At 39.8% G+C, this 21,231-nt stretch overlaps 1 protein-coding gene across 1 annotated transcript; it reads left to right on the top strand.

The window, feature by feature from the left end:
* Nucleotides 1–2,503: 2,503 nt before the first annotated feature.
* Nucleotides 2,504–5,503, top strand: Pramel34 (PRAME like 34). Its single transcript, XM_001065244.4, has 3 exons — nucleotides 2,504–2,790; nucleotides 3,251–3,841; nucleotides 4,689–5,503. Exons 1-3 carry the CDS (start codon nucleotides 2,504–2,506, stop codon nucleotides 5,251–5,253), a joined length of 1,443 nt encoding a protein of 480 aa, XP_001065244.1. The 3' UTR covers nucleotides 5,254–5,503.
* The last annotated feature ends 15,728 nt before the right edge of the window (nucleotides 5,504–21,231 follow it).

The following is a 21,231-nucleotide window of genomic DNA, read 5'->3' as shown; positions in this document are numbered from 1 at the left end:
ATTAGATTCAGCTGGTTGGCCAGCAGGATTTAACCAACTGTGTAGAAGCCCTGTCCTGGTGACTTGATAATTTTGTTTCATGCACTTCAGAGTAGGAGAATGGACAGACTGACAGGTTTTCTTGTTTGGTTTTGATTTATTTGTTTGTTTGTTTTTGTGAGTTCTGTCTTTGGATGAAGGTTTCCTCAGGACTTGGGTGAGGCTGAAATCCTGCTGCTTAGTCCTACTCTGTGTATGATAGAAAAAGATTTCCAGCACACTTGCTGGTCTGGGGTTCTATAACTAGGGTCAAGTTAGAATTCCATCTCACAGATCCTGCTGCCTTGGCCTTCCTTTCCTGTTGGGAGGATTACTATGTGAGCCAAGTCACCTGACTGTGTTTTCATCATTTATTACCAGCATTGTTTAGCAGGAAAGTCACCTGGAGTCCTTAATCTATTCTTGAAAATGCCTGCACAATACCATAAAATGCCATTGTAAGAGGACCTGACAAACAAGTTACATGATGATTGGTCTGGTCTGGAATAAAGAGTTGAGCTTCATGCTTTGCCATCTTCTACTATGGCAACACTGAGAAGGCTGAGGCAGGAGGATGTCTTGCTTTCATTTTGGCAAAGATTTATCTGTCTGCTGAAATGCCTAATCTTTTAAGTTCAGACTCCATTTTAGAGAACCTGACCTATGTGTGAACTCAGGTAAACTAACAACTGGCACATTTTATTACTTTCAAAGTTGCCCACTAACAAAACCAAATGTCTAGTCTAATCCTCAACAAGACCAGCATCTCCAGGTTATAACCTCAACCAGACCAATATCTTTAGGTTATTTTCCAACAAACCTGCACCCTCCAGTTACAAGACCATACCGTGTGTTAGAACCACCAATGCAGAGTGGAACAAAAATTAAGTTTATGTTTGTCCCCTTGCACTGGCCAATTATGGTAAAGGCCACAGTAGCTTTCCAATTAGATGCTTGCACATTTAACCTCTGCTTGCTGCTTCCTATAAAGCCTTGCCTTAATAGACATTTGGGGCTCCCCCACCACCAAAACTTTCCTGTGTGGTGGAGGTGGAGCAGAGCTGGCTTGAATAGAGCAAAAACCTGCTGTTAGTTGTATCACATCAGATCAGGTTGATTTTGGGGGGCAACCACTAACATTTCCCTCCCATAACACTGTAACTCACAGAGTAAAGTTTGCTTGCTTATAATGCACAAAAGAAGAGAGAGAGAGAGAGAGAGAGAGAGAGAGAGAGAGAGAGAGAGAGAGAGATCACTGCATGATCTACACTGATGGGGGCATGCATTTCCTTCCACAACATGTGAGCCTGAGTAAAGGCCTAGAAATATGATGTAATCTTTGGCTCTAATATAAAGTGTGAGGCAAGCCTGTGTAGTACTAAAATGTTTTCAAAACAATTTTAAAAGTGTGTCATGGAGGGACATGTCATCCAATGTTTTTAAAAAAGTTGAAAGGGATTTCAGAAAGGAATGATCACTGGGAGAGATGCTCTCCCCTCCACAAGTCCGCTTCTGATCTCCCTCTCCTTTGACTCTAAAGAGATGCTCCCCACAAACACTCACTTATTCCTATCTCACACCGTTAACATCTATATTACCTGGGCAACAATACTCCAAAGGGACAAGCACCTCTCCTCCCATTGATGCCAGATAATGCAACACTTTTTTACATATTTATCTGGAATCATAAATCCAACAATACTTTTTGTTTGGTGGTTGGTCTGTTGCATGCAGCTCTGCGTGGTCCAGTTAGTTGATATTGCTGTTATTCCTATTGCGTTGCAAGGTTATTGAGCTCCTTCAGTTCCACCATATCTGTCCCATTGAGATCCCCAAGCTCAGTCAAACTGGTTGCCTGTGAGTGTCTCCATTTATCTGATACTGGTGCTAGCACAGCCTCTCAGAGGACAGCCATTCCAGGCTACTGTCTGTAAGCACACCTAGACATCAGCAGTAGTGTTGGGGTTTGGTGACTGTTAATGGGACATATACCAAGTAGGTGGTCTCTAGATGGTCATTCCTTCAGTCCCTACTCCTTTTTTGTCCCTGTTTTTCCTTTTGCCATCCTTCAACTGGGAGTCATGCCTATCCACTGGTGGTGGTCTCTTCACATTTGATCTCCCTTCTGTATATTTAAAACATTGTCATCCACATTCGGTCCTGGACATCTCTCCCATTTTTCTACCTCTCTTTTATTATTTTTATTATTTTTTTTAAAGAAAGTGTCACTGTTGAAATATTTTGTCAGGAAATTTATATACCCATTTAAGTGATTGAAAATCTCCCATGATGCCAGTGTGGGAGTCTATCTTTACATGACCAGTTTAGGATGAAGAGGTAAAATGATGTCTCCACCATTGCCAGAGCAGTATCTCAGAATCTTCATCATTGTTGTCATCGTGAGGAAGTTTCATAAATTTTGTCTTTAAAGTACATTTTTTTCTGTTTCCTTCCCCTGGAGCTTTCTGACTGTTGACCTTAGAAGATGAGTATTCAGACTCCACCCACACTCCAGGAGCTGGCAGTGCGTAGTCTGCTGAGAAATGAGGCCATGGCCATGTCCTATCTTGGGGAGCTCCCTGCTGTGCTCTTCCCAGAAGTGTTCAAGGAGGCATTTGCTAGAAGACACATCAACATAGTGAAGGAAATGGTGGCAGTTTGGCCTTTCCCCCGTATCGCAGTGGGGGCACTGATGGAGACACCCAACCTGGAAATCTACAAGGCTTTGCTAGATGGAGTAGACATGGGACTGAAAGAAGAGTTTCAGCACAGGTAAGCAATATCCATGTACTGTAGAAGAAAGCACATTGGGTACAAAATAGAAATTATCAGGGAGATTGACTGTGTCATAAGTGGATCAGATGCTTCTGCTAGAATAATTATCATACAGGGATACAGGGTTCTTAAAAGCTAATGTTCTCTTGAACTGAGGATAAGTCAATACAAATTAGAATTGAATGTGGAGTAGAGTAGATGTTGCTTCATACTAGAATGAGCCTCTCCCTGACACTCCCACAGCCACTAACAATGTGACTAAGGGGAAATAAATTTACCTTAATGAAAAAAATCAAGTATACATAAGCCTGCAAAAGTCTCTGTAGCATACCTGAGGCCCACTTGGATATCAGGTGCTTAAAAACATACACCTTAGCAGAAGTGAGAGAGCTAAGTTTTGATACATGTCATAAAAGCTGACTGAGGGTCTGCTGACATTCATATGTTTCACATTCAGGGAGAAAAATCTTAAGGTCTTGGACCTGAGAAATGTTCACCATACCTTCTGGAACATATGTGCTGATGAAAGGAAGAGTGGCTGTTCATCAGAGACACTGAACAAGAAGCAAGTAGTGAAGGTCTTTCCCAGATATGCACTGAGGCAGCGTCTGAGGGTCATAGTTGACCTGTGCCTCAAACTAAGCCTCAATAAAACACAAGCATACTTCTTGAATTGGGTCCAGCAAAGAAAGAGCTCCCTGCATTTCTGCTGTATAAAGATGACAATCTGGTCTATCCCATTCCAAGATATCAAAGGGATCTTGAATGTTTTTGACAGAGAGCACATTGCAGAATTAGAACTGCATACCAAGTGGACTCTGTTACAGCTGAGACATTTTGCTCACTACTTTGGACAGATGAGAAATCTTCGCAAACTTATCCTGGCACCCCTCCATATGACAACCTTCTCTACAATTGAAAGAACAAGGGTCAGAGAAACCAGGAGTGTCAACAATTTTATTTCTCAGTTCTCTCAATTCAACTGTCTGCAGCATCTCTTCATTAGTCAAGTTCATTTCCTCAGAGTCCAGATGCATCAGATTTTAGGGTAAGCAAAAATGGAGAGCTGAGAGTGCTACCAATCTATCCTGTATTTCAAATCTTAGGATTAGTGGGGACATGATGCCAGCATTCCCTAGGAACGAACATTCAGAGACTCATAAGACTCTTGAAGTTATGCCTTCTTTCCATGTATACTAAAGGTATACAGGGTAAATTTTGCAAGTTATGCCTTCTTTCCATGTATACTAAAGGTATACAGGGTAAATTTTGCAAATGAGCACTCATTAATTAAAGAAAAGATATGGTTTGAAGAGTATGTCAGATATAGTAAAGCTGGGTTGTATTTCTTACTCGAATCATGCCCACCCAATCAAATATAAAGAGAACAGGAAGGGGAATGTGTATGGAGGAGTCGGGGAACTGACTAACACAGTATGAACATGAACTATATGCTCAGATCTATGAGAACAGCCTTGATCTTTTCACAATTCTAATGGATGAAATGCTTTGTGCCCAAGTAGCACTGAGTGCATGGGACAAGGGGTACAACTAGGGCTGTAAGAGGAGCAAGCAAGACTGTAGAGGGAATGATAGAATGCAGATTCAGTGAGAGCACAGCAAATGTGGACATCTTGTCAGGACTTTCTTGAGATGGGAGTTCTTTGTGCTTTCTGGGCATATAGGCTGAATGGGTTTTTGAGATTGAGCCCAGTAGATGAACTGTGGCAGGGGAAATGACCCGAGCAGTTTCCAATAGGAAGCATCATAGAAGATGTTCTTGGTCATTTGGTCAAACTGACCTTGGGGTACCTGGTTCCTACTACCACTATGTACATTCCAGCCAAACTTCTACTACACAATTATCCATAACTAACCCCCTGTTCTAACCCTAGGTTCCTGATGACACGCTTGGAGACCCTCTCCATCACTAATTACATAACTTCACAGAGAGACTTGAATTCCTTGTCCTGCTGTGAGAGCCTCTTTCAGTTAAAACATCTGGATCTGAGAGGAACAGTCTTGTATTCACTGGATCTTATGCCTCTGAGAGCTCTGCTACATAAAGTGGAAGACACGCTAGAGATTCTGCAATTAGAGGGGTGTAGAATGATTGACTCACAACTCAATGCCCTCCTTCCTGCCCTTAGACAATGCTCTCAGCTCACCAAGATCAACCTCTACAAAAATGACTTCTCCATGCACATCCTAATGGCCCTTTTGCAGCACACAGACAACTGGAACAAGATCGTTGTGGAACAATACCCTGCTCCTCTGGAGTGCTATGAGTTGTCCCATGTCTCCAGAGAAAGATTTTCACAACTTTGTTCTCAGCTCATGGCTACACTCAGGGCAATAAGGCAGCCCAAGAACATCGCCTTTGCTTCAAAAATGTGCCAAAGATGTGCCAAGCACTGTGTCTATACCCAGGTGACCAGACTTTGCAGGTGCTGGCATTAATTTGGGAAATACTACTTCTGGATTGGAATAAACAACAGGATTGGGAAACATCTCTCATGTGGGGTTCTTCGAGATTGTGGCTTTTGACACTGCTCAGATGTTTGGGGAAAAATTATGTACAGAGACTGGGATCTTGCAGGGCAAACGTGTCATGGGGAACAGTGGTATCTATTGTGGGACCAGGGTCCTTTTGGAGTCAGTATCAGAGTTTGGCTGGACATAGTAAATAAATGCTTTGCTGTATACTGATAAACCTGGATGTTCTCTCTCTGGGGTCTTTAATTGTTACAACTTCACTACCAGGTTCTGAGTCAGGAAGTTTCAATAGGTCCAGGAATAGAAAGATACTGGTATTTTATGACTGTATCAAACTTCCAGGTGAAATTGACACAAAATAAAAATGTTGTTGACAAATATTTTCCTTGTTTATTGCCTGAGCTACAATTACAATCCTCTTGGTGACTGATCATTGTATGCACACAACATTTAAAGTGAGAAATATAGATACACAACCTAAGAAGGAGGATTAAATGCATCACAGACTAGTAACATCCAGTATATTCAAACCACATGGCAGTTTGGAAATATCAGAGATACCTATAAGGAAGAAGGCAACAGGGTAAAGTAAACAGGCTTTCCGTTCTGGCTTTAAACTCTTGATCACTTTATCAAACCTCAGTGAGATTACTATCTGGTCCAGCCTAGCACTATGATATATATATAGCACTATGATATTATATATATATATATATATATATATATATATATATATGTAATAGTTATATATGTTATATATACGTAGTTATACATATATATATATATATATATCATAGTGTGTTTATTTGTAAGTGTGTGTGTGTGTTTGTGAGTGTGTGTCCAATAATATGGAGTTGCCTCAACTACATAAAGCATTTATTTAAAAAAATATATACCAGAACTTCAGTTATAAAAGATACAAACTCCCTCAGCCTAGTCATTATACCCTCTTTCTGTATAGCAAATTATGCATAAAATAATTTATTGTTATGCTATATTATTGAACACATATTTCATGTGTCCTGTATTTAAATATGATTGTGATTGTTTGAATTGAATAACATGTCTACATTTAAGAACTCAACAACAAATGTCCTTTGGAGAGAAGTCAAAATGAAGACATTGATGCCAGGAATATCACAATTCACAATCTCGGGAAGGTGGAAAAAGTTATCGCTTAACATGGTTAACATGGGACACATGTAGACACCTATGCTAGACTAAGTTACACAAGAAGAGAAAAAAAAACCAAGCAACCTCTCTCTGTATCCTTTCTGTCTTCTCCCACAACCTGCCTTTCTCTCTGCAAGTCACATTCCCTGGCTTTGTTCCTTGGGACCAGTGAACTCCCCTAATATTAGCCCACAGTAAACATGCTTTCATATTCTTAAAACAAACAACCCATAGTTTGTGAGAGATGGCTCAGGGGTTAAGAGCACATGCTACTGTTGCAGATGACTCAAGTTTGGTTACAGAGTTTATAATCAGATGGCACTCAAATGGTACTCAGGCTTAACATGAGAGGACCACCTGTGTGCATCCCAGCATTCACATGCACAAATCCACATGATGCACATGCAAATATACACCTAGCTGAAGAAGTCTTTAAAGAAAAAAACTAAATTTCACAAAGAAATTATATATTGATTAAAAAAATGGGGATGATGTTCCATACCAGTTGTGTGCATCTGTGAAGAGACTATGCGGAGTTTAAGGTGTGTCCATTGAGCTCAGTTGGAGAGCAATGGCCTGCCTTGTTCTGGCCTCCAGAGTTTATACTCCTGCATCATGGATGAGTGAGAGGAAATTAGGAGTTTGTCAATGCACAGCATTTTTTTCTGTTCATATATATATATATATATATATATATATATATATATATACATGTTTTGTTTCCTGTAAGCTTGCATGAGAGAAAAAGGATTCAGAACCCTGTATAGATGATAGTGAGCTACCAGATGGTTGTCTAGAATTGAACTCAGGTTGTCTGAAAGAGCAGGCAGATGCTTAATTCCTGAACCATCATCCCTCCAGGCCCATGTCTAACAATTGAAAGCACTTGGGGATACAGAATCACAAGGATCAGGTGTCTCTTTGGCATAAAACTTAGCAGATTGCTGTTATCTTTAAACCATTGCATTTCAAACATTTTGTGAAGATGTATGTGGGTGTTGATGGTTTGCTTTTTGTTTTTTTTAATAGTCACTAAATCGATCTCCCAAAGCAATACCAATAGTCTGAGTCATTCCAAGAAATGTATAGATTGGCTTCACTTCAGAGAGTGTTTGTCTAGCCATTCACTGGATCTGTGAATACCTTTAAACAGGGTGTAATCATGCATAACCGTTATCTCAGTACCCTATAGGTTGAGATTTCAAAGTAGAAATTTGATATGATTCATTCTATCTACTTATCTGAATATCTAATAATAATATTCAAGAAACTTCCCCTTGGCATAGTCCCTTAGCACTTTCCTTCTGGTTTCTCTTGACTTTATCTTATCCCTGCTCAGGAAAAGAATAAAACCTGTGCAAAACAAGTAAACAAAAGTCAAAATAATAAAAAACCTGGGCAATTTTTATACCATAAACTTTAACCATATATTTACCAAAACAAAGAAAGAAAAAATTTGTACCAATGGGAGTAGAAGGCCTTGGTCATGCCAAGGCTGGAACCCTCACTGTAAAAGAATCTCAGAGTGGAGAGGCAAGAAGGGGTGGTTTGATGGGTTTCTCCATTTTAGAGCCCTAACTGCCCCATGCTTCATTTTGTAGAACAGTCTGGGATCTAAAGATGCACCTCCCAGTGCCTTAAGAGTGCTAGAATTAGGGCTGGAGATATGGCTCAGCGGTTGGGAGCACCGACTGATCTTCCAGAGGTCCTGGGTTCAATTCCCAGCAACCACATGGTGGCTCACAACCATCTGTAAAGAGATCCGATGCCCTCTTCTGGTGTGTCTGAAGACAGCTACAGTGTAATCATATATAATAAATGAATAAATCTTTAAAAAAAAAAGAGTGCTAGAATTAAAGTCATGTGCTAGCCCACCCAGCTCTAAATTAATTCTAAAGCAGACCCTTACTGCATCAGCTTCACTGATTAATAATTAGCTACTTAGATAGGGCTAGACTTGAACTCACTGACTTCAGTTTACCTTTGCCTCCAGAGTGCAGGGATTAAAGGAGTTTGCCATTGTTTCCTTATAGATTTATGTCTCTTAAGGATTTTTTCTCTGTGTTCTGGTGCTTTCCCTGAAAATGTGAATGTGCACCACATGCAAGCCTGGTGCACAAGAACATAAGAAGGAGCTCTCAGATTTCCAGTAACTGTAGTTACAGATCATGTTCAGCCATCATTCCCAAGTCAGGCCGGGAATAAATGATTAGCAGGTGCTCATTATTGTGGAGCCAACTCCTCAGCACAGGTCTACTCCTGATTTCATCTGGAGCAAGTGTGCTTGCCTGATCTTACCTGACACACTCTTTGTTTTCTGGCAGCAGTGGCAGCACCTCCCTCAGACTGCCTGTTTAATATTTTTCTTTGGGTCTATTTAGAAATGGACCTATATATAAGACTCAGGATGTCTTTCTATTTATAATATGTCTGAGCATCGCCTTTAACTGATACTCCTGCTCCTAACACTTGAATTGTGACGTTCCAGGCATGGTCATCATGTCTGCTGCATGCAGTGCTGTGTTGTACGACCCCGAAGTGGCCTCACCTCAGGAGCAAAACCCACAGAACACAGATTGACAAAGTGGCCACTGCAATAGCATGTTGGTGTAAGGTTTTTAATCCACGTACATGGGGTTCCTCATTCACGCAGGAAGAGGCAACTCTGAACCCAAAAAACTTTTATTTGTTACAGAGGGCAGACTTCAGCAACAGGGTTAGCTGGACTATTCTCATTGGTGGTACACAGGAAAAAGGATCTGGTCAGGTATTGGCTGGCCTGCTCAAGGGGCTGCTCTTGGCTCCGTTGGTCACTTTCCTCATCCAGCCCTACACTGAACCTTGGTGAATCACTAGGAAAAGGCTACGTTGGCATGTGACTTAGAGGGGGAGGAACTGAGTGGTTGGGCAAGGTCAGGATGACACCCTGTGGTTGTTCTCAGAATTCACCACAGGGATAAGTGGGGGGAGGCTTTTCTGAGAACAGCAGTTGTTTTTCTTTTTCTTTTTTCTTTTTATTTTGTCTTAATTAACTTAGTCAGAATTGCCTCAATATCTTGATTACCAAAATTTATCATATCACTGGGCCTCCTGACGTCAGCTGTATCTCTCAGAAAGATCATAAGTTTGTCGTAGGCATTCTGACATTGGATATATCTCTCAAAACCTTGTTTTTACAGCTTTGTTTTTCACATCTATGAAACTTTATTTCTTCAGCTGGGGTAATGGCACCCTGTAGGCTGGGTAGATCTCTACAAACTTAGTTCTCACCCGGCACACTAGGATGCTATTAATGGAACCCAGCTATGCTCCTGATTTCACCTTTTGAGTAGATATTGCTGCAGCTTATTGAAAAAGAATCCAATTCACTCCTTAACCTCCAGAACCTATTTCTAACTATTAAAAACTGTTCCTCCCCATAATTCTGTGACCTATTTTCTGTCTATTATCAGTAACAGATTGAACCGTGAGCTGACTCAATATCTGACTGATCCCTCTTATATGAATAAAGTTCACACAGGTATAGATATTCACAACTGTAATCATAGTAGTAAGCAGGATACTAAGGCAGGAGGATTGCTAGAACTTAGATGACTAAAACCATCTTAGCTTAAGATAAAGACCCAGTGCCATTTTACAAAACTCAAACCTGTGTAATAAGTAAACAGATTAAAATATTAAAAATTAATTGATGTATTGTTAATCAACATTGAAATATTTGAGGGGCAGGATTTTGTGGAGATATTCTAATACAGAGTCTGATTCAATCAAGGAAGTGGTTGTATGTTACACATAGAATTCAAAGAGTGCAGCTTAACCATCTAATCCAATTCCAGTTTGGGGTTATAAGTGTGGCTGCAAAATGAACTGATAGTCACAGAGGTATATAAATGATTCAGTGAAGCCAGAGCCCTGGAGACTGGATAACTGCCTGGTTCAGTTGGAACTCAGACACCTATTTGCAGTGCATAGCACTGGTATGAAATTATTTTCACTTCAGTCATTCAATATGATATAGAGAAATTTAGACTTCAGTATATGACAGGAAATTTTAGTTTCTACTTCTTCATAGGAATACTTGAAGACCTTGGAGTTTTTTAAATGAGGTTTTAGCCTCATCTCCAATATAATTCTATGATAGATTGTATATTTCATTAGTGCACTTCATATAATTGTGTGAGAAAGATTCTCTATGTTTTTCAAACTCTCCAAGAATAGGCCATGTGCTTCTGGGTAAGCTGGATAACAGATAATTGTAACATACATGTTCCCTCATGTTTCCCTGAAATGATGGTCTTTATTTGTTTCTGTGAAACACTGCCTCACACTGGAGATCTGTAGACCATGACTCTTTAGTTCTCTTTAACACACAATAGCTAGAATTTAAACTTTTGAGTTGCTCAACTGTCTTACCTTAGGCTTTCCTTTGCAACTTTTTACATACCTTTGTTTTTGGATGTGGTTTGCTTCTGAGCCCCAGGAAAACCTAAAAATTGTAGGAATGCATTGTTATTCTATTCACTGGGAATTCAAAATGGATCCTCAACACAAACCTTTTTTTAATCTTTGTTTCATTGGGTTTTTTTCTTATTTGTTTTATTTTTTGTTTTTCTTGATTGGTTGGTTGTTTTTTTTTCTTTTTCATATATTTAATTTTTTAGTAAAAATTTAATATTTCTTAAACTATATTTTTACAGTACAGTCATTATAGCTCTCTTGTTCAGCCCTGTGACTCTTTCTCATCCCATTTCTCCATTTTTTATTATTTCATTTAATAACCTTTTAGTTGTTTTTCCTCTTCCTGGTCTTCTCTCTGTGAACGACCATCCCGTGCTCACTCACTTCGCTTATCCAATCTACCCACCCACTCTTGCCTCACCCTTCCTCATTGCTCTTCACTAGGTCAACAAGCCTCCAATGGACAAAGGGCCTCCCCTCCCATTGATGACAGATAATGCAATCCTCTAATTACATATGTATCAGAAGCCAGGGATCTACTCATGGACACACTTTGTCTGGTGACTTAGTCCCTGAAAATGAGGGCTCCAGTTAGTTGATTTTGTTTATCTTCATATAGAGGTTCAACTTCCTTCATCTCCTTTAGTCCTTCCCTACCTCTTCAATTGGGATCCTCAAAAAAAAAACATGAAAGTTCACCTAAAGGACAGGCTCAGTAGAAAAACCTAATGTTCTAGCTAAAGTGCCTATATCAATCTGGTGTTCAGCATTGCTCACTAACAAGCCTTGTCAGAAGTGCTCATCCAAATCTGGTGGTCCAACAGGTTTGCCAAGTGGAGGCATCTGACCATTTGTTGGGAGCTAGCTTCATACATACCTAGGTCTTGTACCCTTTGCAAAAGAGCCAGCTACCTTCAGACCGGTACAGACCCAGGGCTTGTGAACTTTTGCTGAAAGCCTATTTCCTACAGACCCACAGATTGTGACCTTCTGCTAGGGGACACCTTTCTACAAGACCTAGGACAACATCCGAAAGGAATGAACCAAGTTTCCTATTGCCTAGTACATCAAGGTCTCCCAGCCTCCTGAAGACTTTCACCTCCCCCTGTCTTGCTACTGTATATAAACAGAGCATACAAGCATTAAATTTGTCGCCTTAATAAGACTTTTGTCTTGGTGTCCTTCTTCATATCTCTTTTACCCCTTTCTCTTCCAGGTACCTTCTGGACCCTCGTTGACTGTCCTGCAGGATGGGACAAGGGACACAGACATTCATGTGTTTCAGTTACATCAGGGAAAACTTCAGATTCTCAATCTGAGAAGTGTGCATCAATCCTTCTGAAACATGGGCTGGTGCAGAGGACAGCATCTGTTCAGCACAGACCTTGGACAAAAAGCAAGTAGTGAAGGTCTTTCCCAGAAATGCACTGGGGCAGTGTCTGAATGTCATAGATGACCTGTGTGTCAGGATCTGCCTCAATGAAACTCAAGCATGTTTCTTGAAGAGGGACCAGCAGAGAAAGGCCTGCCTACATTTCTATTATACAAAGATGAAGATCTGGGCTCTCTCACTCCAAGTTATTAGAGAGATCTTGAATGTTTGTGACATACAGCACATGATAGAATTAGAACTGATTATTGTGTGGACTCTGTTACAGCTGGCACATTTTGCTCCCTACTTTGGGCAGGTGATAAATCTTTGCAAAGTTGTCCTGGCACCCCTCCACAAGATCACAGCAGGATCTTCAGAACACACATTTTTGTTTCAAGGTTCTGTGCATGAGCAAATATCTGCCTAGAATAGCTCATCTTGCCAAACCTCCAAATTTCTACCTCATGGACTAAGAATCTCAAGGTTGTAGTGGATTCTTTCCTCACATGTTAGAATGCCACCTGTAGCAGGAAATATTAAAAAGAATCCCACATTATACAGATTCCAAGGTACCTATGGACTGGTCAGGAATTTCTCACCCCTGCAGACTCTCTGACTGAGATCTCTGAAATCTTTCTATTTGGCTTGTTAAGTTCCCATGGTGGGTCTCTGCCATGACAGCCCCACACTTCCAAATTTTTATGTCTAGTTGGGGTGCACTTATCACAACCCAGACTTTGTCATCTTACCTTTCACTCTCTAACCCAGTTGAGTTGCTTTCTGAAGGACAACACCGCAACACAGAAAGAAGGCAGCACAAGGACATCTCCTTTACTACAAAAATTTGGCCATACATATGGTGAGTTCTGTGTCTGTCAACAGTTGTACAGACTTTGTTTTTGCTGACAGTAAATTGGGAAATAGGAATTCTGGAATTGAATAAACAAAAGGCACATCTCTCATCCAGGGTCCTTAATTAACATTAAGTACATTCAGTCCACAAGGCACCTTAAACCATTACAGATAACCAAAAAGTAGAAGATAATCCAGGGCAAAGTAAACAGGCTTTCCAGTCTGGCTTTGAACTCTTGATATTTTTGTCATGCCTACATGAGATTACTGAGAACCTCTATATCTGGCCATTCTTCCATATGTCTCTAGAGCCTGATCTCTATGGTCTCCAAAACTCTATGAAGTACCCATAGTGAACAAGAAGTTGCCAAATGATATGAGGTTCCCTCTACTACATAAAGCATTTACCTTAAAAAGAAATTTAGTTTTAGTCATCAGAATCAGAAAATAGAACAGAAAAAAAAATCTTTCTCATCCTAGTCCATATACCCACTTTCAACATAGTAAACTACCAACAAAATAATTTATTGTTACAATATTTATTGTATACATAGAGCATGGGTTCTTCGCTTGAAATATCATTGTTATTGTCTGAATTGAATAAACTATCCAGATTTAAGGACTCTGCAACAAATGCTCTATGGAAAGCAGTCAAAATAAGCACATTGATGTCAGAAATGTCACAATTCACTATCTTGGGAAGGTGGATAATGTTAATACCTAAGGTGGCACACATATGGACATCTACACTGACCTAAGAAAGAGAGGGAGACAAAAAACAAACAAACAAACAAACAAAACACAACCTCCAAAGACATCAAACCTCTCTCAGGCTCCTTCTTTCTGTCTTTCCTCACAACCTGTCTCTCTGTCTCCATGTTCAGTTCCCTGACCTGGTTCCTCAGAACAGTGAACTCACCTGAGATTTGCCCACAATAAACATGCTTTCATATTCTTAAAACAAACTACCTATAGTTTGGGAGAGATTGCTCACTGGTTAAGAGCACATGCTGCTTTTGCAGAGAACAATTTGGGTCTCAGAGCTTATAATCACATGGTTCTCAAATGGAAATCAGGCCTCAGGCCACTTTTCTGGCCTGTGTGGATCCCAGCTCTCATAGGCACAAATCCACGTAATATGCATGCATATATACACCTAACTGAAGAAGTCTTTAAATAAAAATGGACTCAATATCACAAAGAAATAAAATATAGCCCAATTAATTAAAAATGGTTATGTTGTGTGGCTCTGTTAAGAGCACATATGGAGTTTCAGGTGTATCCATTGAGTTCAGCTGATGGGAAATAGCCTCATTTGCTCTGAGCTCCAGGGTTTGAGCTCCTGTACCATGGGTGAGAGAGAGGAAATGAGGAGGTTGTCAAAGTACAACATTCATTTCTGTTTGCATTTTATGTATATTTGTGTTCTGTTTGCCTGTGTGCTTGCATGACAGAAAAAGGCATCAGAACCCTGTATAGATGTTTGTGAGCTGCCAGGTGTTTGTCTAGAATTGAACTCAGGTTATCTGAAAAGGCCACCAGGACTATTAATTATTGCACTATCATCCCCTAGGCTCTTGTTTCACAAGTAAAAAGCACTCATGAAAACTGAATCACAAGGAATCAGGTGCCTATTTTGCATAAAACCTTACCAGTCTGGGGCTGTCTTTAATCTGTTACATTTCAAATGTTTTGTGTACATGTGTGTGAGTTTTGATTGCTTGATTTTTTGTTTGTTTTGTAGAAAGTTATTATGTAGATCTGCCAGAGCAATACCAATGTTGCAAGTCATTCCAAGAAAGGAATGGATGTACTTCACTTCATAGAGTGTTTATGTATCCATTCACTCCACATGTAAACCACATTAATCAGGGTATACATAACAGTTATCTCAACACCCTACAGGTTGGCACTTCAGAGAAGAAATTCGATGTCATTTTATCTCCTTACCTAATATGAATACCTACTGTGAAAATTCCAAAAACTTGATATGGAACTAGAGTCTCTCAGGACTTTCCTTCTGGTTTCTCTTTACCTCATCTTATCCCTGCTCAAAAAATAAAATAAAAGCTATGAAAAATAAGTACATAAAAGAATAAAAACCTGAAAATTATTTACAGTATTAACGTTAAACAATTATATATAAGAGAGAAGAAAGACAAAATGTAGCTAGGGAGAAACATAAACTAAAATGAATATAAACTTAACTGTTTATATCTGTAAGGAAATATCTGAGTGAGACAACATTGTATAGTTTACAAATGTTAATTATCAGTTATAAGTACCTACCAACTATAGCCACCAAAGTTCACAACTGTCCTCAGATCTTTATCTTATAGCAAATTTTTGCATATTTAATGGTTTTAATGGAATTATAATTGGCCTATAAAAACAGGTTGCTAACATGTTTCAGGGACAACACATGCCTATTCAGTTTGCAGTGGACAATGTTTAAATGATGTTAACAATATCTAGGTCCCTGTTTATCACTTATTTTGTTTTCATTAACACATGAATTTTTTATTTTACCACCAAATCACATACTACCTTTTCTTTCCTCCAAGTCCTACGCTCCCACCACTTCCCCTTCTTTCCTGCTCCCATTCTCCCTCAGTAACTGAGGCTCTCAGTTACCAACTCACCAGGAACCATGCTGCCCTTGCACACCAACTTGCCTCAGGACTAAATGAGTTCTATCTCACGAGGCCAGACAAGACAGTCCAGTTAAGTGCACAGGTTAAAAAGGAGGTTAATGAAGTTCAAGAAGAGACAACCCCCAGTCTAATTATTAGGAGACTCACATTAACACCAAGCTTCACAACTGTTCTATATGTTTAGGAGGCCTAGTTCTAGACCCTACAAGCTCATTGATTGGCAGTTTAGACTCTGTGAACCCATAATGTGTACAGGTAACTTGGCTCTTTATGTCTCCTTCTAGTATACTTGACCCTCATCTGGCTCCTTCAAGGAGCATGCCTCATCCCTGATTTTTGGTTTTTCCCAGAGTTGCACACATGAGGATTGCTATTTTCCTCTCCTAGTGCTATAAACTCTACAGCCACTCCCTCCACACCTGATTCCCCAAACTGTTCTTGTCCACATACCCTTGCCCATACAGTTCCCTTTAATGAACCACTACTTATATAGATTTTATTTCTTGTTCTAAGTGAGATTCAATCATCTTACCTATGGCTGATTGTTATTTATCTTCTTTGGGTTTTTGGATTGTAGCATGGTTATCATGTATTCTGTGGGTAATAACCAAATATAAGTGAGTATATATTATGCTAGTTCTTCTGGGTCTGGTTACCTCATTCAGGATGATATGTTCAGTTCCATCCATTGACTAAAATTTATATTATATTCCCTATTTTTCATAGGTGACCACTATCCCATGGAATACATGTGCAAGATTTTCCTTGTCCATTCTATGTTTGACGGATAGCTGGGTTGTTACAAGTTTCTGGCTATTGTGAATAAAGTTGCTAAGAATGTAGTTTTGCAAATGTCCTTGTACTATAGTGTAGCATCTTTTGCGTATATGACCAAATGGAGTATAACTGGGTTGTGAGGTAAAATAATTTGTGAGAAATATGAAGATTGATTTTCAAATTTGGTGTACAAGTTTACACACTCATCAAAAAGAGAGTATTTCTTCCTTGCTTCACATCCTCACCACCATATACTATTGCTTGAGTGTTTGATTTTACACATACTCATGGGTATAGGATAGAAAGTGCATTTTTTGAAAGTGCATTTGAGTAGAAATGTTGAATATCTCTTTAAGTACTTCTTGGCCATTAGAGATTAATCTGTTGAAAATTTCTGTTTACCTCTTTCCCACATTTTTAAATGGGGTCTTTGGTTTGTTCATGTATATTTCTTGATTTATTTATAATGTTCGCATATCAACCATTTGTCAAATGTCCACTTGGTGAAGATCTTTTTTCATTCTGAAAATTGCTATTTTGATCTCCTGATGCTCTCCTTTGCTTTATAGAGAATTATCAATTTCATGATGTCCCTTTTCTTTTTTTTTTCTTTACTTTTTTTCGGAGCTGGGGACCAAACCCAGGGCCTTGTGCTTCCTAGGCAAGCGCTCTACCACTGAGTAAATCCCCAACCCCCTGACGTCCCTTTTTTTTTTCTTTTTTTTTTTCAGAGCTGGGGACCTAACCCAGGGCCTTGTGCTTGCTAGGCAAGCGCTCTACCACTGAGCTAAATCCCCAACCCTGACATCCCTTTTCTTAATTGTTGATCTTAGTGCCTAACCTATGGGTGTTCTGTTCAAGAAGAGCTCAACTTTACAATGAGTTAAAGATCCCTGACATTATTAATGATGTTCTACAGACAGGAGCCTAGTATATCGGTCCTTTGAGAGGTTCCACACAGGCACTGATGGAAACAGATGGAAAGACTCACAGCCAAACATTAGACAGAGTTCGGGCAATCACTTTGAAGTGTGTGAGATATGACTGAAGGGACCAGACAGGTCAAGGACACAACAGGAAAATTGAGAGAATCAACCAACTGATTGAACAATTCACACTCTTCTAGTTCATTTGAGTTCTAATGTGCCTATGACTGTACACCAATTATTTCCTTATGAAAAAAATTAATTCAGTTTACAGGAGCTCGCAGGTGACAGACTGTGTAAGATACTTCTTCCAGGACCCATTGTTCACAGCATAGGTGAGGGTGTACCACATATGGCCTTTTGTTCTCCTAAAAGGACCTAAGGAGGAGGTATCTGTGTTACCTCTTTCTCCACTTGCCCAAGACCCACCATGAATGGAAACCTAAAAAGAAAATTCCTGTTACTGTGAACTGGGGACCACTGAGCAAGGATGAGGAAGAGAGACTGGCATTTCTTATCCATGGTATCCTGAAGGGTCAAGCTATGCTGTGGAAGAACAAAAAGAAGAAAACATATGGAATAAAAACTCTCTGAGGCTGAGATGAGTTGAATAACCTTGAAGACACAGGAGAAAATTTTACTCCTTTTACTATTAACAAAAGGAACCTCTGAACCTGAATGCCAACCCCAATTAAATGTTGTCCTTCATAAGACTTGCCTTGGTCATGGTGTCTGTTCTCAGCAGTAAATCCCTAAGAAAAGATTTTATTTATGAGTATGTATGAATATACAAACACATATGGCTGCAACAAATGAGTAAAATAGAAGTCATTAATTTGAAGGCAAGTGGAGCAGTTTATATAGGAGAGCTTGGGAGGGTAGGGGAAATGTTGTGATTAAAACCATCTCAATATTGGGAAAAATGCATACATTACACCCCAACTGCAAAGGCAAAGATACAGAGTTATATTTCGACCTGTTACTCTACATTCAACAAGGACTTACAAAGCTGTCACTGTCACTAAAACACATTGAGAAAAATACAGAGAATAAGCATGCCTGGATGCATGCTGAAGATTTAGCTTTTTAGCCCTGAGAACCTTAACTGTTTTCTAGGCTTGTGAGATTTAAGGAAGAAGAAGCTCCAGGTTTTTGGACAGGAAAGGTGTTAACTGATAGCTCCAGCTGCTTCACTAGAACCAAAGAGCAGATATTTCCAGCCTATGCCACCTATTACTCCATGGGGCCCTGAGCTTGACCAACATTATGACATCTTCTCAGTGGCCGAGACTGACGCAGGCTACAGAGAAAAATCCAAGACATGAATGGACAAGACATGGGTACCATGGTTCTGTCTTAACACAGGAGCAATAGGAACACTAATGAAAGCGCAACATCACAGCTACTTCTCCATCAATTAGTCTCATACCTGAGTCTCAGGCAGCAATGAACTCACTTGATTAGAGGGGTTATCAGTTCTAGGGAATATGGAATATCTTTTTCTTTACATCCCTGCACTAGACTCAGATCCTAAGCCAGCCTGGAACACGGGGGCATTGTGTTCATTTGGTAAAGCTTTTCAATGAAGCACTGACAAGCTTGATGTGACTGATGCCATGAGGAACAGTTGCAGATGTGGTGACCTTTAGCAGTCATTTACCTGCAGTCACACAACAAAATAGAACTAGACATCAGATATCAAGTCTAAATGAGTCTGCTAACAAATCCTCCTGGAGATGGAAGAAAAGTCAGCTTCTCATGAGACCCTGCCCTAAACTGTCATGAGTTATCATGCTTTGAGGACAGCTACACAAACCTTAGAGATGCTTAAACACATAGGAGTGTTTCATATGATGTACAGGAGAGTTTTCCAAGGTGCAGCTGCTGTTACATAGCCTGGATCCAGTCTTTCTTTGTTCTGTCCCCTGCCTCTTTCTATGGGGAGGGGTGGAAAATAAATGTTCCTTTTATGTCTTTCTAGGAAAGACAAAGAGGAAGTTCTTTTCCCAAGCCTAGACCAATGTCTAGTTCTGAGCCCTTTTCAGGTTTCTAGAGAAATTGGAATCTATTCATGAATAGACATGGTAGGTGGATAATATTGTTAAAAATTGATGTCAAACCTGAAAGGACAGCTCCAGTAGAGATGAAGAATGGACAGAGAAGCAAATGTCAAAAGGCCATGGAAGGGGACCTAAGTCCCTTTTTCAAAGAGTGAGCACAATACATATCTACCAATAGGGAATACCTGAATACCAGAGAAAAAAACAGAAAACTTGACTGAAATGTGAAAGCAGCTTTACATGCACAATTCAATAGAAAACTGTGCTAAAGAAGAGATTGCTGTCAGAATGAAATCATCAGAGGGCATTTCTGTGTGTGGAGGGGATATATTTGTAACTAGAAAGTTAAGAGTTGGTGGTGGCTTTTATCTTCAGTGCTCTGGAATCCTCTGCCCTTTCCTGGAATTAATAAGCACAGTGCTCATATGCACACACAGATAGACAGACAGACTGACAGACAGACAGCAGAGACATAGACAGAGACAGAGACAAAGACAGACATAGAGACAGAGACAAATTCCTTGGAACATTCAAGCCTAAAGGGGAATTGTCCTTCAATTCCTTCCCTCAAGTCTCAGGGAATCCTGTAGTATAGAACAGACAAAGTTGGTTAGATCCAGAGGGGATTGTAGAAACCAAGGAAGGCAGGCCTTCTAAAACACAGGAGAATGAATACACATATGAACTCAGAGAGATTGTGGTAGCTTTTTTAGAGCCCATGTGTACCTATACCACATGGGGTTTAACTGTTGAGAAAAGAAAGTGGACACAAGCTCCCATCCCAAACACAGAAAGTATTGATAAAATTTCCAAATGAAAAGTTAGTTCTTTCAAATGGAGTCTCCCTGAGTGTACAAATCTCACTCATACAGCAGGATTAATGACCAAGTGTATATTCCAGCACAAAGTGAACTCAGAACTCTCTTTGGAGGTCCTATGTCTCATAATGTTTCCTCAAGCCTTTTGTTTGGGGGCATTTTGTTTTAATTTAATGTAATTTTCTACTTACTCATCTTACAACCCAGTCACTCCTCCCCTCAAGGTTACACCCTCCCACATTCCTTCACCCATAACATCTTCTCTTCTCGTCCTAGTGGGTAGAAGCTCCATAGGTATCCCCATACCATTTTACTTGAATTATATTAAAAACTAGGCATATTCTCTGCCAATGAGGCCAGATAAAACAGTCCAGATACAAGAATATATCCCACATACAGGTAATAGCTTTTGAAGTAGCCTTCACTCCATTCATTTGGGTATCCACTTGTAGACCAAGCTGCATGTCTCATACATCTGTGTAGGGAGGGTATGCCCAGCCCATATATGTTCTTTGTCTGGTGATTGAGTCTCTGAGATCTCCAAGGGTTCTGGCTAATTCACTCTGTTCTACTTCCTGCAGAGTCCTTATCCCTTTCGGTTTATTCGTTCACATGTTATGGCTAACAATTTTGTGTTTTTACTGGATTCTTGTGTGCGTGTCAACCTGTGCTGCATCAATGCATATTCCTCAATTTTCATTGGCTCTTTTCCCTCTATTTCTTTCTTTTGTCATTTGACAATATGTTTCTTTTTTTTTTAATTTCATATGGTCCTTTGTTTGATTTTCATTTGTTTCCTTCTTTTCTTTTATTTTGAGACATGATTTCTTTGTATAACTCTAGCTGTCCTGG

The sequence above is a fragment of the Rattus norvegicus genome, chromosome 14 (assembly GCF_036323735.1).
Source record: "Rattus norvegicus strain BN/NHsdMcwi chromosome 14, GRCr8, whole genome shotgun sequence".
NCBI lineage: Eukaryota > Metazoa > Chordata > Mammalia > Rodentia > Muridae > Rattus > Rattus norvegicus.
The sequence above is the reverse complement of the archived record's forward strand: the minus strand, read 5'-3'. Positions and strand labels throughout refer to the sequence as shown.